The following is a 15,234-nucleotide window of genomic DNA, read 5'->3' as shown; positions in this document are numbered from 1 at the left end:
TACGAACTATTCTCATTGCCTATTGCCGTTCTACAGAACAGCATTCGCTTTCACGTCTCTACATCTCTCACCCCATGAGTCCTCCTCCCAGCCGCCGGTCTCGAAGTTTAGCTCTGCGCAAAGCGCAAAGTGTAGCCGACCACCAATCCCCAAAACACGATATATCCCAAGCCAACCGAGTGCCATTGGGAAGTCGTAAAAAAGCTACCAGACGCACGCATCATCCAGAGCCTGTCCTAATGACAACTCGACAGTTCCTAAGCCCATTATCAAGTTTGAACCAATCGACCCACCTCAGCAACCTACTGTGAGCCAACCGGAAGACCATCATGATGCCATACAAGGCTCTGGCGGTATCGAACCTCAGCCAAATATAGCGGTTCAACATCAAGAACAACAAAGGGTTGAAGCTCCAGTCAACAGCGTATATAATCAAGGCTCCAAACACGCAAATCCACGAAGAGATAGCGCAACAGCTGCCTTGCGCTCAGACACCCGGCCCAGTACTGGATTATCCCGAGCTGATGCCCGGCCAAGTGTACATCGGATGCATACCGGACCATTTCATAGGCCCAGATCTAGAGTTGAGCAGATCAAGCGGCACCTTTTGTCGAATAGTGCATCGCCATCAGTACTACATGGGCACACCGGCGTTCCAGGTGTGTTTCGTATTCCTGATCGCGTCATGAACGGAAGTCCTCGGTCTCATGCTCGCCAGTCCTTGCGTCCCCGATCAAGAGCTCCATTAGGCTTAAAAGTGCCGCCAACATTACGGTCAACTCCACTACCACCACCTCCAGCAAACCAACGTCGCTTTGAGCCCAACTTCACTCATGTCAATCTTGCAACGCCACATGGCCGGCTGAAAGTCCATTACCCCACGATTCTGACCCAACAGGTCTTTCAGAACACACAAATGTGGATAGACGTCTACCAGAACTGCGGCTACAGCTTTCAGGTGGAGGCGTTTGTCGACCGGGCTGGCCAGATCCCCACAGTAATCAAGTGTGGGACTTTCGCCACTCTGGATCAGGCCAACCGTGTGGTCCTCCAGGTCTTTTCAGAAGACAGCAAGTCGCTCATGGCCGAGCGATATGAGAAGATGGTCTTTCGAGAGACGAACGAAGTACCTAGTAGTGGTCACTGGACAGGGTATTGTTTCGGGGTCTACCATCCCGTTCTCCGGCTGTGGGCAAAGCAGGAGCAGCTATGGAGCTTTCGCGTCGAGGCTACGATTTCACCAAGGGATGTGTCAGTGTAGTTTGTGATATGTTAGATCTCAATTTGATTATAAGGCATGAGTTGCTGGCTGGAAACGCTATCCTCTAAGTATAAAATCCGATATGTCCATGTTCATGAGTGTGGGATTAAGCACAGCCTCTTGTTCTTCCATGACGTGCTCTCCCATAAACTGTCTAAGCCTCGAGACCCAGTCTTCCAGCTTCATATCGAAGCACTCGAAACTGCAGTCGGATATCAATGAGACTGTTCTGCCAGAATCGTGCCTGAGTACTCACCCTTTGTCGACTGTCTGGGTACTGAAGAGATCCGAAAAGTTACACAACAGCCAATGTATAGTCTACGTTTAGTTGTACTTATAGCATATCGATACTGAACAGTTTTAGTCAATTATATGGTTCTGAATACCTATATGATATGAAATCAAGTCTCTTACTCTCGTTGTAGTTGTGCTATTTGAGCTTCCTGCTTGTCCACCTTGGTCTGTAGCTGAGATACAACCTCGTCTGGGACTTTGGTGTCTGAAACCTTCGGCACCGGCTCTGCTGCACCGGTCTTTGGACATTCGTTGTTTAGTTGTCGTGGACTGTATTCGGGCACTGGTCCTGTCGTCTCCGGCTTATAGGGGGTATAATAGGCATATTTGGCCAGCGACGTCGCCGCTGAACGGGTTTATGAACAGAGTATCCACCAAAATCCATTGGTATGGTGTCGAATCTTTTTTTCCTTCGAGCGACAGCCATGATGGGTTGCGGGTGATGAATCAAAGAATGTAGAAAGAAAGAGAAGATGACAGCAAGTCTTCCGATGTGCTTTGATCTTTTTAAAGTTAGATACACCCAGTCCATAATGGGGTCATTGTAATAGCTTCTCGAATCGGACAAATCTATTTACAGGTCCAACTTAAGCATCCTTTTGTGGCTTTGCGATGCTCGCAATTCCAATTCTGATTTATGCTACTCTTAGAAGTCCAGAAATAGACATCGATACACGATAGTCGTATATGAAGCCTATTTCTGCAATAAGTCTCTCTGGGCCTCAAATATAGACACATGATAGCTCAAGCTCTTCATAGTCTCAAGGTCAGATAACTCACACAGTAGCCTCCCGTACAATATCACCCAAGTCTTTATTTGTTCCATATCATCAAACAAAGCCACACCATCTTGATAGAACATAATGACCTCCCAGCAAAAAGCTCGATTGTCTCCGCCGCCGATCCGACACTGGTCGACATTCAGATCCACAGTCTCGGCGATACTACTACTGTCTATGATACATCTCCAGACTTTGTACAATCTACAAAAGCTCCGACCAGTCTAGAATATCGAGTAGAGATTTCACGAGAGGATGGGAGATTACGACAAGAAGCTGCCTATTTCAGAGGACTTATCGAACAGATCACGCCAATGCTGCCTGCATTGCAATATCATGTGGAAGGCCTCATGACAACGGTCAGAGACTGTAGTGGCCATATAAACACAGCCAATGCTGCTTGGGAGAAAGAGGCCATTCCATGAATTGTCTATAGGAGCTTTTATTCTCTTATTTCATATGAACTATAGCGGTAAAGATCGAGAGAGCAGACGTAAACATAATGGGAATGTTGACAATAGGGCACCGCTTCTTTAGCCTACATCTAAAACTCTTAATCATCCTCTCCTTGCAGGTGTTCGCTGTTGATGCCCTTTATGCGTCTCTCCTGTTCGGCCAAGTCTGCCAGTAGCATCAATGAACTGGCACCCTCTTTTTCCCGGTGTACAAGCGGTATCGAGTTGCCCTCAGACCGTAGCCCTGTCCTCTTCTTCGAAGAACGCACATTCCACTTCTCTGACCTGAGCCTTCGGCTCTCCCAGATGTTGATGAGTTTCTGTTGTGTGTGCACGACTTGAGCCTGCAACATACAGGATTTTGTCGCAAATTGGAGATCTTTCGACAGATGGACAACTTGTTTTTGTAGCCGATCGTTTTCTTGGACGACTGCTGTCGCGAAAGCTTCTAGCTGTTCCTTAGTGTTGACAGTCTTTCATGACGGCGTAAGAGGTTTTGATATGGGCGGCAAAGAAGACCCTGGTTGGCGACAACATTCTCAGCATGGTCCATTTCCAGAGACTGAAAGTACGTCGCATTAGGCCGATGTATTTAAACGTAATACTTGTGTGATCTGACACAATTGATCAATACATGGTCGAGAGCCGTCGACAAACATGGACTGATTTAATTCATATTGACCAGATGGGAACGATAAGATGCAGTATGAACGAAGCAGGAAGTCTCTTCCCATAGACAACCACATAGACTAATCTAAGGTGTCAGTGATATCGCTGCTCTGTTCAGTTTCCATTCAGTCCGCCACTGAGCCGCAGGCACTCTTTGCGATGCCGTGATTTGTTATTCTTCGACAGAACCTTGCCACATCTCTTACATTTGTATCTTTTGGCCCTGGTATTGAGCGCTGGGAAACAATACCAGACTTGCCAGACGATTGCACAGGAGTCTTACAATCAGTCGATCGCACCGGCTCGAATGTCGGCGAGTTGGTGCGCGTCCGTAGATCGTCAATACGCATGCCCTGACTGGCTGCATCGTCAGGATGGAACGCATGAAATCTGGAAATATGGTCGGCAAGACCCTTTTCCGTGTTTGCGTGAATACAGTATCGGCAAATCCTCCCGGCGTGCGTTGACCGAAGGTGACGGATCATGTCATCGGCTTCAATCAGTTCGCCACACACCTCACATTTCCGAAGATCGTGTGTCTGCTCAAGATGTCGTTGGGAAGACGCCTCAGTATGGACGGCAGAACAGTATTTGCACCGTTTCCAGCAGTGCTCCTCGACCAGATGCGCATTTAACCTCCTCATACAGTTGAAGATCACAAAGGGTGCATTTCTGCGCTCTGTGGAAATTGGTGAAGTGGTCTTTGGCTAATTTAGATTTCGGATCGGGACAATTTTTGCACTTTATCCATTTATGAGTTTCCTGCAGGTGATCGTGAAGACGACCGCTGCAAATAAGATTATCGCACAAGGGGCACTCAGTCCATGGATGTGAGCTCCGAACATGGTTCAAGAATGGCGTTGTGATTGACTTGGACAGTCTGCAGAATTGACACAGTTTCCAGAGATGCTGATTCTGCAGATGCTCCACCAGGTCTACCACGCCCTCCACACGTGCAGAGCAAATAGGACAATGCGTCTTGCTATGGCTTTGGAGATTCGGGAACTCAGCTTCACAGGACTTACAGAAGTGTGCTGAGTGTATATGATCCTTTAGGTCTCTGTGTTCTTGAGCGCAGTAGGAGCACGTGTGGATGGAAGCAATGTGCTCGCCAAGCTGCCAGTAGTTCCCTCCACAGAATCTGCAGGTATGATATGTAGTAACATGCTCAGTCGAATCGACAAAATGACACGCACAATGGGAACAGTAGTGCTCAGATTGAATATGGGCCTCCAGGTCTGTGTGGATATCATGGCAATGATGGCATTTATGCTTGAAAAGGACATGCTCTACCACGTGTTCGTTTGCGAGGTGACTTTCCAGGTCAAAGACGTATCTATGGCAATAGGGACACCTTAGCCTTGAGTGCCCCAAAGGAAGAGTTTCATCAGGAGAGGAATAGTTTTGCTGGAGTTCGTAAGGCGAGAAGACATGTTCTTCGAGTCCGTGTATGTGTTGGCATTTGCATGGATGATTTCGACGATAATGCACTGCCAGGTCGTGATGATGTTCATGGCAACACGTATGGTCGAGAGTTATATGTTCGTGTAGGGACTTGCCAGTATTCTGACACATACATAGAACAGACTCTAGATGCATCTGTAGGTCCTCGAAGCATTTCCCGCAGCCGAGACAGGTATGCTGGCCTGCGATGTGTGCATCAAGTGCGGAGTCAACATCGCAGTGGCAGGCGTGCTTTTCCGCATAGTGTGCTTCGAAAGATTCTGTTGACCCAAGCCATGGACAAAAGCCGCATTTTCGCAACGAGTGTGACGTCAAATGTTGATCCTCCAATGCTTGGGGTATTGTCATGTAACACTCAGGACAATCGACAAATCCAGGCGTCTGGCACTCAGTAAAGACTTTTGGATCGCCGACTGGATGTTGTGGTTCAAAGGTTCGCGGATAGTGCTCGAATCGGCTTGGCGGATATAGAAAGCTCGAAAAACCGCCATTCCTTAGGTCGTGAAAGTACTGCATGGAGTCTTTCAGATGATCGATCGTTGGCCACCGGTGAGATGGCGTGCCCATTTGGGCGCGCTCACCATTGTGAGAATGTAGCGAAGCCTTCTTATAGGCTTTGTGGACATCAGATTCGGTTGGATGCTGCGTCGTCTGGAGACCGAGAGCAGCCCATGGGCTATAATGAAAGACAGGGTGCCTGGACATGGCAGCTGACTTGAACTGAAGCTCGAGCAATGACGATCAGGTAGGCGAAGACGACACACCAAGACGCGGAAAGCAGTGGTACTCCATTGATGTGTTTCACGATGTGAAGTCGTGAGGGATTAAATACGAAAACATTGCACGTAGAAAATGATGCTTCCGATGCCGGAAATCTGGCGAGTGTTATCCTGGCTGTCAGTGGACAGCAACGCAGACGGATCTGTTTTGACGCGGTTTTGCAAAGCGACAACTTGAACTACGTAGGTTCGTCCATCGTATTCTAGCTCGAACCGCTTTATGACCTAGTCCAGGTTGCGTCGCACCCGATGCCACACACGATTTTGGCCCCTTGTAGATCTGGCTAGAAGTTGCCTCAAGCCCTTTTCAATACCTCAGCTTGCTGTTATTGGTACGGTTTCGTTCCCTTCCGAGTGTTGACCAGGGCGTCATTTAGTGCCTCGCCAGCAATGGCCCGATTGAGTGCACCACCCCTAAAGTGGTTGGATAAATTGTGTGCAGCTGCCCCAGCTGACTACGTGTATGCCTACTACATAGTATCCATTACTGTGCGTGCCCCTGCATGTGCCTGCATGCCAAAGTCACTAGCTCTCCAGTAGTTCGTCAAAATCCAACGGGCGATGCGGATCGTGCTCCATGGAGTTATGATTTATTCTCCACCAGGAAGACTGTCACTCTACGTGTATTGATTTTGGTCGGGCAAATTCGTATTCGCAACAGATCTATCCCCAGGCGTGAAACTATTATGCACCCGCATGGACAGAAAGATTTCTCGGCAGAATGCTGCATGGAATGACAGTTGGGCATTAGACACGACTTGTATTGCTCTCTGTAGGCTACCTGGCAACCTTGATTCTTGGTTTGCTCTAACTACCCATTCATAACTTGAGGGCGAGGAGACAAAGCAAATCGCAGGGTAAAGGCTACAGTGGTCATCTTAGTTTACCAGCCTGTTGGAACGATTATCTGCAGCCTGGTATGTACACATTGAGCTCGCGGCATGTACGGAGCAGAAGCACAATATGGCCGATATAAATTGCATGACTAGCGGTAAGTGGCCGATGTTTTCTGTTGCCGTGTGGCTGCCGAAACGGGACACTGCGAGAAATGGTCGCGGTCCGCGTCACGATGGCTGGGTACTTGCACACTACTGCAAGCTAGTGACCTCGTCATGCAGGTACATGCAACGCTATGCAAGGAACCCGTGTTAGGCATAGTCGGCCTGGTGCTAGCGTGGGGACTGAAAGAGCCACCCACTACTTACTACTGCCTGCCCCGGTCTGCATTTGGAGGCGGGAACCAAACGAACACCCTTGTCCGAACAAGAGCCCAAATTGATCCTAGGACATACAGTACACGCCATCAGAATTGACTACGGTCAGTATTCATCCATTCGCAACCATTTGTGTGTACTCGATTGTCCAGATTGCGCTACGTTACAGGATGACGTAAGTGTGTCCTTTCATGTCGCTGAGACTGAGGCCGCTTCTGAAAGTCGGTGCCATTCATGTGTAGACAAACATGCGCTCACGACAGAAAGCAAGAAAGAAACATGACAGGAAATGGCCTCGTGGACGAAGCCTGCCGATGAGGATCATGAAATGGGTACGTCCATTTTCAGCACAATGGACCTCATCGCGGCGGCTTGTTCACTTCAGGACCTACCAGCTGGGGATTGGTGGCTGGTGTCCGGTCCATGATCAAGCTTTTAGGTCCACTTTTGTCTCGATCACGAACGTGCTCTTTCCGCACCCTCCGGCCAGATGCAGGATTAATTACCTCACTAAAAGTAGCCCGGCATGGCATGAGTCCTGTTTCTGAGCCTCCTTTTCTAGTGCAGTACTCACGAGACCACTGTTTATCATTGAGACGCACAGACCCAGTATCGTACACTCACAAAAGTTCATCACATGATTGCCAGTGCTCGAAGGCCAGTCAGAACCTTGGCCAAGGATGCCGTAGAAGGTGAACTGCGATGACTGAAATTTGCAAAAGATGCGGAGTAGTTATCGAGACTGGCTGAAGTCTACTCATGGAGGTACACAAAAGCTACAAACGGATAATGTTTTGAGGCATATTAGCTACATTTTGGTGCAATAGCGGGCATACCGGAGGAGGGTCGAGGACACGATTGGGACAGGGACGAAATCGGACTACTCTGGCTGTCTCCACAGTCTGACGGGAACCTCGAGCCCTGTTTTTGTGCCTGGCCCCCCGGTTTGTCAGAGACACAACAGCGACGAGCCAGAAGCAGCTCAAAGATGACAATCCTGCAGCGAGTGACAAGAGATGTATTGTGGCCCAAGATGTGTCGCAAGAACGAGCAATTTGGTCTATGACGAGATCTGCTGCGAATACTGTACATGAAGACCACTTCTTTTCCAACGAGGTTTATTCTGCAATGCTGGACCGCATTGCACAATCTCCGAGCATGCGCTTGATAGTTCACGACCACTGTTTCTGGCTTGAATACGCAAAAAGCTGCTTTGGTGTCCAGATTCGAAGGTGCAAAAGAATTATGGTGGGTCCGGTTTCAATTATGTAGCCATGAATCATGAATGACAGGTACATAGTGAGCGGGAACAGAATTCTTGGTTTCTAAAGCACTTTTGAAGCCCACAACAAAATCAAACACCATGAACCATGCAACAGGATGTAGCCTGGATACAGTACTTGTATCTTGTTCCAAGCTGATTGACTCGACTCCTCCTGAAGCATTGCCCGCTAGCATAGTCTTGAGTGCTTTATTGGCAACTTCAACTATGTCTGTTGTATGTAGTAACATGCGGACTTGTGTCACCCTTCCTGTCCATTTTTGTGCTCTTCGACCTGTTACCATAATGTATCGCAAAGCGAATGGCTAATCTAGTAATTCAACCTCATCGTTGGTTCTATCCATATTTCCATTCGTATTTAAGCCGGCCAGTTTAACCCAGATCTTGGACATGCCAGTCCTAAGTTGTCTCTTATCCGCCTGATCCTTTCGCTGACCTCACTTCTAGATCTTCATAACCCTCAAATCTTTCTTTGGCAAAGATAGTACATAAGTCCACCGAAGAAAGTTTTCTAGATAACCTCTAGTATTAGCACCACCACCACCACTACCCTAAGACACGCATAATCAGTCATTCAAACTATCCAGAAAATAACAGTGCGGAAATATGGAAGGCAGTAGTGGTTATAATATTGCTTTGGGACGGAGATGCCATGCATGCAATCCTGGACCCTATTAGCTTTCGACTGCTACGATTCCGCACTATGATAATTAAAAACCCAGACTGCCTCCACAAAACACGGTCCTGGTCGATTTGGGATTCGTTGAACTCCATCCCATTCGAGGGGCCGGCGATTTCGCCATCCATCAATACTACCAGAAGTTATCGGCTCGGCAGGATGAATTGCGTGCAATGAAGAAAAGATCATTTCAGCCGGAACTACAGGATCACCAGTAGAACGATGATTCTGGATAGGTTTCAGTTAATAACTCCTCGAGTTTGTTGGCCGCACATATACGAAAAAAAAAAAAAAAAAAGAAACCAGGGCAATACAATATTTGCAATTCCATAAATTAGAGCAGTCGTGTTGTAGTATGAAGTTGCAGTTTCGGATGGTCAGTTGTATCTATGTTGGAGAAAATATCGAGGAACATGCCCCCCTAGCAGTACAATTTGGGCTAGTGATGATATAAGACGACTCTTTCGTGCTAGCTATGAGAGCATTTCATGCAGGTCCCATACTACTTCATGCCACGAGTGATACATAGATTCAACCGATCAAAATTGTAAATCGAAATAAATTTTAGCCGTTGTTTCTACCCTGGCCGATGCTACTAGTACAAGCTCATTCTTGCATTGACCGACTCTCGTCTACAGCTTGTCGCTTGACATCGCTCCGCAACACATCTTCCGCTTTTCTCTTCAGTCCGTTGCTCATCTCAGACTCATCTCCATACGTCTCCACCAGAGCCATCAACTCATCATATGGGTAACATTCAGGCGGAGGTCCCTGAGTCGGGGTGTATGTTGGAGTTGACCCGGAAGACACTGGTTGTTGGGAATGTGCCGATGAGTTATAATCATTCGGCTTGGACAGGAAACAGTCGGCCTTTGCTTGCTGGGTCTCCAGTGTGCAGATAAGAGCGTTTTGACGCTTTAGCATTTGCTCTTGACATTTCTGGGAGGCACGTAATTCCTCGATTTGCTTCAGTAATCCTTCATTCTCGCGTTGAATCTGTTCATTCTCTCGCTGAATACTATTTGTGTATGTCTGCAGTTGGTGGAGATGGTTGGTAAACTCCTGAATGGTAGCATAAAAGACTGTGGTGGGAAGCATGTGCGTGGGAATGCTGTCGCCACGAGTAGGATTTGTCATGGCCGTTAATCGGTTGGTGATTGTGAGTCTTTTGATCCGACTCAGATGATATCAGGTGGCCGTTCAGTGAATTTATGAGTCTTGACAATACCACCCTCCATGGCGGCGTTTGAAGCTTAGGAGGGCCATATTCGAATCTTTTAGTCTGAGGCGAAAACTGATGCTATTGCAAGGGGCTGCTCCAGTCTATGAGGTTTTACCCACGACCAAGAGGATTGGAATGAAATTCGGGGCGGGGATTCATCCGAGGGCTAGATTCAGAAAAGCCGATCTTTGATCTAGACGAGAAGTCCGAAAGCGCCTCAAAGCATGATGATGAGCCGGTTACACAGACTGAAAGTAGAACTTCTGAGAACATTACAGTACAGCTATAGTATACTCATTGTGGTTGGAATAGGGAAGGATCACTTCATCATGGTACTGTACTTCAAGGTTCGAAAAGATACTTCCGGGTCAGAACCAAAATTGGACAGTCTGTGGTCAAAGAAAAGAGAACAGCCACAAAAGGCGGAAGCCGATGTCGACTGTCTGTATGAGGAAGTGGATTTGTATCATGTCCTGCCAGATTCGAGGTAGCAAGCACTGTGGTCGCAAGGTCTGGCCCTAGACCTCTACTCATACAATACTACTGCTTTCTAGGATTCTGAGGCTACCTGTAAAGTGTGATTGAAAGCGACCGATCCAAAATGGGCGGAGGAAAGATCTCCGAGGCCGAGAAAGGGTGCTAGAGAGCTAGAGGCGAAAGGGTTCCTGAAGCAGCGCCTCGTTGTGCTGCAGGCTAGGCTGCTCCAATCAAGCCAAGGTTCTGGGCGGGGAGATCCACTTCGAAAATATATATAAAGAAGTCTCTATCCTCCTTCGACTTGTCTTTCTCTTTCCCTTTTTCTTCACGCTTGCCTCTGGCTTCGTCCATCCTTCTGTTAATGTGGAATCCAACAGTTGGGTGTTACCTCGTTGATGTGGAATCCAACGAGTGACCCTTCGGGGTGTTTTTACCCTGTTGATGTGGAATCCAACAGGTGACCTAGAGGTGTTTTATCTTTACCCCGTCGATGTGGAATCCGACGGGCGACCCTTCGGGGTGCCTTACCTCGTTGATGTGGAATCCAACGAGTGACCCTTTTGGGTGCTTTACCCTGTTGATGTGGAATCCAACAGGTGACCTCCTAGAGGTGTTTTATCTTTACCCCGTCGATGTGGAATCCGACGGGTGACCTTTCGGGGTGCTTTACCCTGTTGATGTGGAATCCAACAGGTGACCTTCGGGTGCCTTACCTCGTTGATGTGGAATCCAATGAGTGACCCTTCGGGGTGTTTTTACCCTGTTGATGTGGAATCTAACAGGTGACCTTCGGGTGCTTTACCTCGTTGATGTGGAATCCAACGAGTGACCCTTCGGGGTGTCCTGCCGATGTGGAATCCGGCAGGGGTCGCAGATGTGGAACCCTGTGTACCGGTCAGCGAAGACGGCCTCTGCAACCTGTCCGTGGTGCTGGCTACGAACCTGTTTGTCCTGCTAGACTATCTACCCATAGTCTTGACAGTATGAACAGAGCCAATGCAGAGACGCACTAGATAGTCAAATTAGTGATTATAAAAGACATGTCTGTTTATACAGAGATCTTAATCCCAAGATTATACATATCGTATTTTGTATCGTTGTTGCGTAGGACTGCTTGCTGCACATGCCCACTTCGTAAAGTCTCTGTGTCTGTGACAAGAATTGTTCGTGCTAGTCCTTGATCACGCCTGCTCCTCAATGTGCTTTCATTCCATCCGGAAGCGCTACAATAATGTGGCAATATGAGTCAAGGGAATAAAGGGAAGCCGTACAGAACTTCTTGGCGCCGTCCCAGAATTGGGCTGCGAACCAAATTCATACTCGGCGTACAGCTGATGGATACTTCCGGCCAATGGATACTACCGGCCAATGGATACTACTGGCCAATGGCACACCAACATCCGTGCTGGTGTGGCATCACCAATACAATACTCGTCCGATGAAAACTGCTGACTGTATGGTGAAGATGACTAAAAATGGCATCTGAGGTCGGCCTTTTGGACATGCCAGAGACAAGGGTGAGAATCGTGCCCAGTCATGACATGAAAACTGAGGGGTTGCGCGCCGTTATTGTACACTCGTCCGATCAGTTGTATACGCTTCTTCTCGTCCGCTCACATACGGATTGTTGTTCCTAGTATCCAAGAAAAGTGGTGACTGTGCACGACTCCGAGCACTGACGTGACCGATAGTGATCGCCACTATACCTAAATAGATCGAGCCGAAAATGTCGCGACAAATCTTACGCGGCAGAAGAATGGCGGGTGTAACATCTGCTCAGAACGAAGTTCGAAACGGGCATGGGAATGCAGCGGCTTTCGTCCGCCAACCATATAAGCTTCAGATCTGATGCGGATGCACGACATTTTTGAATGTCGGTACTCTACATGGCCCTCCTAGAAAGCGCATCTGGGCCACCACCAACCAGGTCACATACAGTACACGCCCACTATGGGTCCATGCCGTCGACCGCCCAAGAATGAGCATACCGGAAAACCACTGCATACTGCATATCATCTGTTGAACAATGTCCCGTGGCCCATTTTGGATGGATTCATTCTGATTCATTGTATAATGGCAGCAGAAAGCTCCGTATTGGTGCAATAGCGGGCACCACCGGAGGAGGGTCGAGGACACGATTGGGTGAGGGACGAAATCGGCTACTAGGGCTGTCTCCACAATCTGACGGGGAACTTGAGACCTTGTTTTCGTGCCTGACAGTACACACCACCGGTTTGTCACAAACACAACATCGACGAGCCAGATGCGGCTCAAAGATGACAAACCTGCAGCGAGCGACGAAAGCTGTATTGTGGTCCAAGATGTGTCGCAAGAAAGAGCAATTGGGTCTATGACGAGATCTGCTGCGAATACACTATTGTCGCTCTCTACTACGGCCTGTTTCTGATCCCTTTTCAGTGGAAGCCTGGTTGGTAATGACCGACATTAGAGATCTGGCTGAACATGGTCCACAAACAGCGCCGGAAGCTATCACATTCCTGAGTCCTCAGTCCTCGGTTATCTTACCATTACAGACAAGATCAAAACCGGCTTCCTCCTTTTGTCTCTCTCTTTTCTTCTCTAAGCACAGACGATCCATTTCTGGCTCTGGCCTGTACGTATACTCTAAGTACTCTTTTGGACCGTAACAATTCTGATTCCAGGACGTGAGCTTTAACCAGGCTCTTTCGCACTTATTGATACACCCACCACTACACATCAATTGTACGTTATCGAAGATAGATTTTGGGCACCGAATATATGCGTTCAGGGCCGAAAAGGGCATATTTCAAGTTCCATGGTACGACAGAGGTTCAAAAGTGTACTTCCGAGTAGGAGCCAGAACTGGATTGTCCGTGCTCAAAGAGAAGAGAAGAGAGAGAAAGAGAGGAAGCCGATTTTGATTCTGTCTGTACAAGCAGGGATGGACATCAACTGGCCGACCGACCATTTTGATCAGGTCACCGATACCGAATCCGATCGCTTCACAAGCCTACCGATTGATACCGAACGGATGAATGACTTCGAAAACTGTACCGATTGATATCGAACCTGAATGTTGGACGACCGCCTGGAGTAGAAGGTGGATATGGATATGGCATCTGACCGGTGTATATTGTCTCCAAGCAATGCGCAACGATGGAGGATAACACGGGCGGCGCGATACACAATCATAATCATCGGCCCTCGTCCGGAATGTCTCGACGACATAACCCATCAAATGTTTGAGCTGCTACTTGCAAACCTCGATCTCGTGGATCATGGCCAGTGGCAAGTGAGGAGCATCGATTGGACAGTTGATAGGATCTTCTTGCATGGCACCGACTCGTTTATCGCCTTTCGTCACCGCAGTCCAGGCTCAGCAGCCCACACCTGAGGATTACGCACGACAGCTGGAGCACGCTGGCCAGCCGCGGGACTAACCAGGCCCCGCGTGAGCTGCTCCAGGCCAGACGAACCACCTGTCCCAAGCATGGTGACTGCTGTCATAGCTGCTTCGGAGGTAAGTTGAACCTTCGGGCGCTTTGTCACCTTTGCATGTTGTGATGCAAGTTCGATTCAGTGTTTGATAAATTCTGCCTTTATTTTCACTCATGAGATAGTCCAGTAGTAGTCCAGTAGCTACATTAGCCGGACTTTGAGTGTCAACCACTTGCCTCAAACTCCATGACTCGCAACCGGCTGATATCGGCCTCAGACTCCCAAGTATTGTCACCGCCCCAGCCCTTCCACTTCACAAGATATTGCGTCTTGTAGCGCCAGGTCCGTTTCTTAAGAAGGCGCTCCACCGCGAATTCGTTCCCGGTATAATTCGCGTCGAACTCCTCGATTAAGTCGCTACTAATGTCATTCTGCTTCTCCCACGTGTTGTATTCGTCGCTAAAGCCACTCCATTTCACCCAATACCATGTCGTCCGAGCTCGGGTCCATTTGCCAAGCAACTTGTCGACCCTCCAGATATTTGCAATGGCATCTATTGCAACTTGTGGCCCTTCCAACCGGCTGACAGAAGAAGCATAGCCCGAGATCATCTCCCTGTGCTCACGATGGAGGCCAACCATTCGTAGGATGTATGATGAGCACGACGACGATGATGGTGATGGAAAAGTTCCGACGTTGGAACAGGTATCCCATCCGCTGCTTCCCTGGCTGCTTCCCTGGCTGCTAAGGCTTGACGAGGGGCTGCCATAGAAAGATGACTTCCGTCTTGGGCTGTCATGGTCATAGCTGTCCCGGCCTTCAGATACATGTGAGAAATCGGAAGCCGGGGATGATCAATTGCAGACGTATAGTCCATCGGAGCGACATACGATGGACACCAAATCAGATCATCCTCTGCCACCTGTACCGAGACGGATGCCTCTACAGGAAGAACAGGCATGTTCATGGCGGTGACAGATTCAGATTCTGCAGTACATCCATACGGACCAAGCGACGTTGGGATTGACCAGCACTCCGATTGTGGTGTAGAAACCATTGATACTGGGAAGCCTGCTGGTACAAGATGCCTCATGGTGGGTGTATTGTGTGCTTCAGTTGCTGGAGGAAAAGATGCTTCGTCGTATTGAAGAGGGAAGATTAGACGTCCTGTGTAGTAACAGGACGGTCCATACAACAAGGAAGGATCTCGTTGGTAGTTTTCCATCGGGATAACAGTCT

The 15,234-nt window shown here is 48.5% G+C and overlaps 4 protein-coding genes across 4 annotated transcripts; 1 reads left to right on the top strand and 3 right to left on the bottom strand.

The window, feature by feature from the left end:
- Positions 1-74: 74 nt before the first annotated feature.
- BKA67DRAFT_541834 (uncharacterized protein) lies at positions 75-1,261 on the top strand (the record flags this gene model as incomplete). The annotated part of the gene is made up of 2 exons (XM_046100996.1): positions 75-195; positions 255-1,261. 2 exons carry the CDS (start codon positions 75-77, stop codon positions 1,259-1,261), a joined length of 1,128 nt encoding a protein of 375 aa, XP_045952166.1.
- Positions 1,262-3,583: 2,322 nt separating this feature from the next.
- On the bottom strand, positions 3,584-4,102 carry BKA67DRAFT_670045 (uncharacterized protein; the record flags this gene model as incomplete). Its single annotated transcript, XM_046108667.1, has 1 exon — positions 3,584-4,102. One exon carries the CDS (start codon positions 4,100-4,102, stop codon positions 3,584-3,586), a length of 519 nt encoding a protein of 172 aa, XP_045952165.1.
- A 408-nt stretch (positions 4,103-4,510) lies between these two features.
- BKA67DRAFT_541832 (uncharacterized protein) lies at positions 4,511-5,627 on the bottom strand (the record flags this gene model as incomplete). Its single annotated transcript, XM_046100995.1, has 2 exons — positions 4,511-4,599; positions 5,036-5,627. 2 exons carry the CDS (start codon positions 5,625-5,627, stop codon positions 4,511-4,513), a joined length of 681 nt encoding a protein of 226 aa, XP_045952164.1.
- Positions 5,628-9,482: 3,855 nt separating this feature from the next.
- Positions 9,483-10,362, bottom strand: BKA67DRAFT_651365 (uncharacterized protein; the record flags this gene model as incomplete). Its single annotated transcript, XM_046106069.1, has 1 exon — positions 9,483-10,362. Exon 1 carries the CDS (start codon positions 10,011-10,013, stop codon positions 9,483-9,485), a length of 531 nt encoding a protein of 176 aa, XP_045952163.1. The 5' UTR covers positions 10,014-10,362.
- Between the last annotated feature and the right edge of the window lie 4,872 nt (positions 10,363-15,234).

Source organism: Truncatella angustata (assembly GCF_020726525.1).
Source record: "Truncatella angustata strain MPI-SDFR-AT-0073 chromosome Unknown BKA67scaffold_11, whole genome shotgun sequence".
NCBI classification, from domain to species: domain Eukaryota; kingdom Fungi; phylum Ascomycota; class Sordariomycetes; order Amphisphaeriales; family Sporocadaceae; genus Truncatella; species Truncatella angustata.
This window is presented reverse-complemented; position numbering and strand designations above follow the sequence as displayed.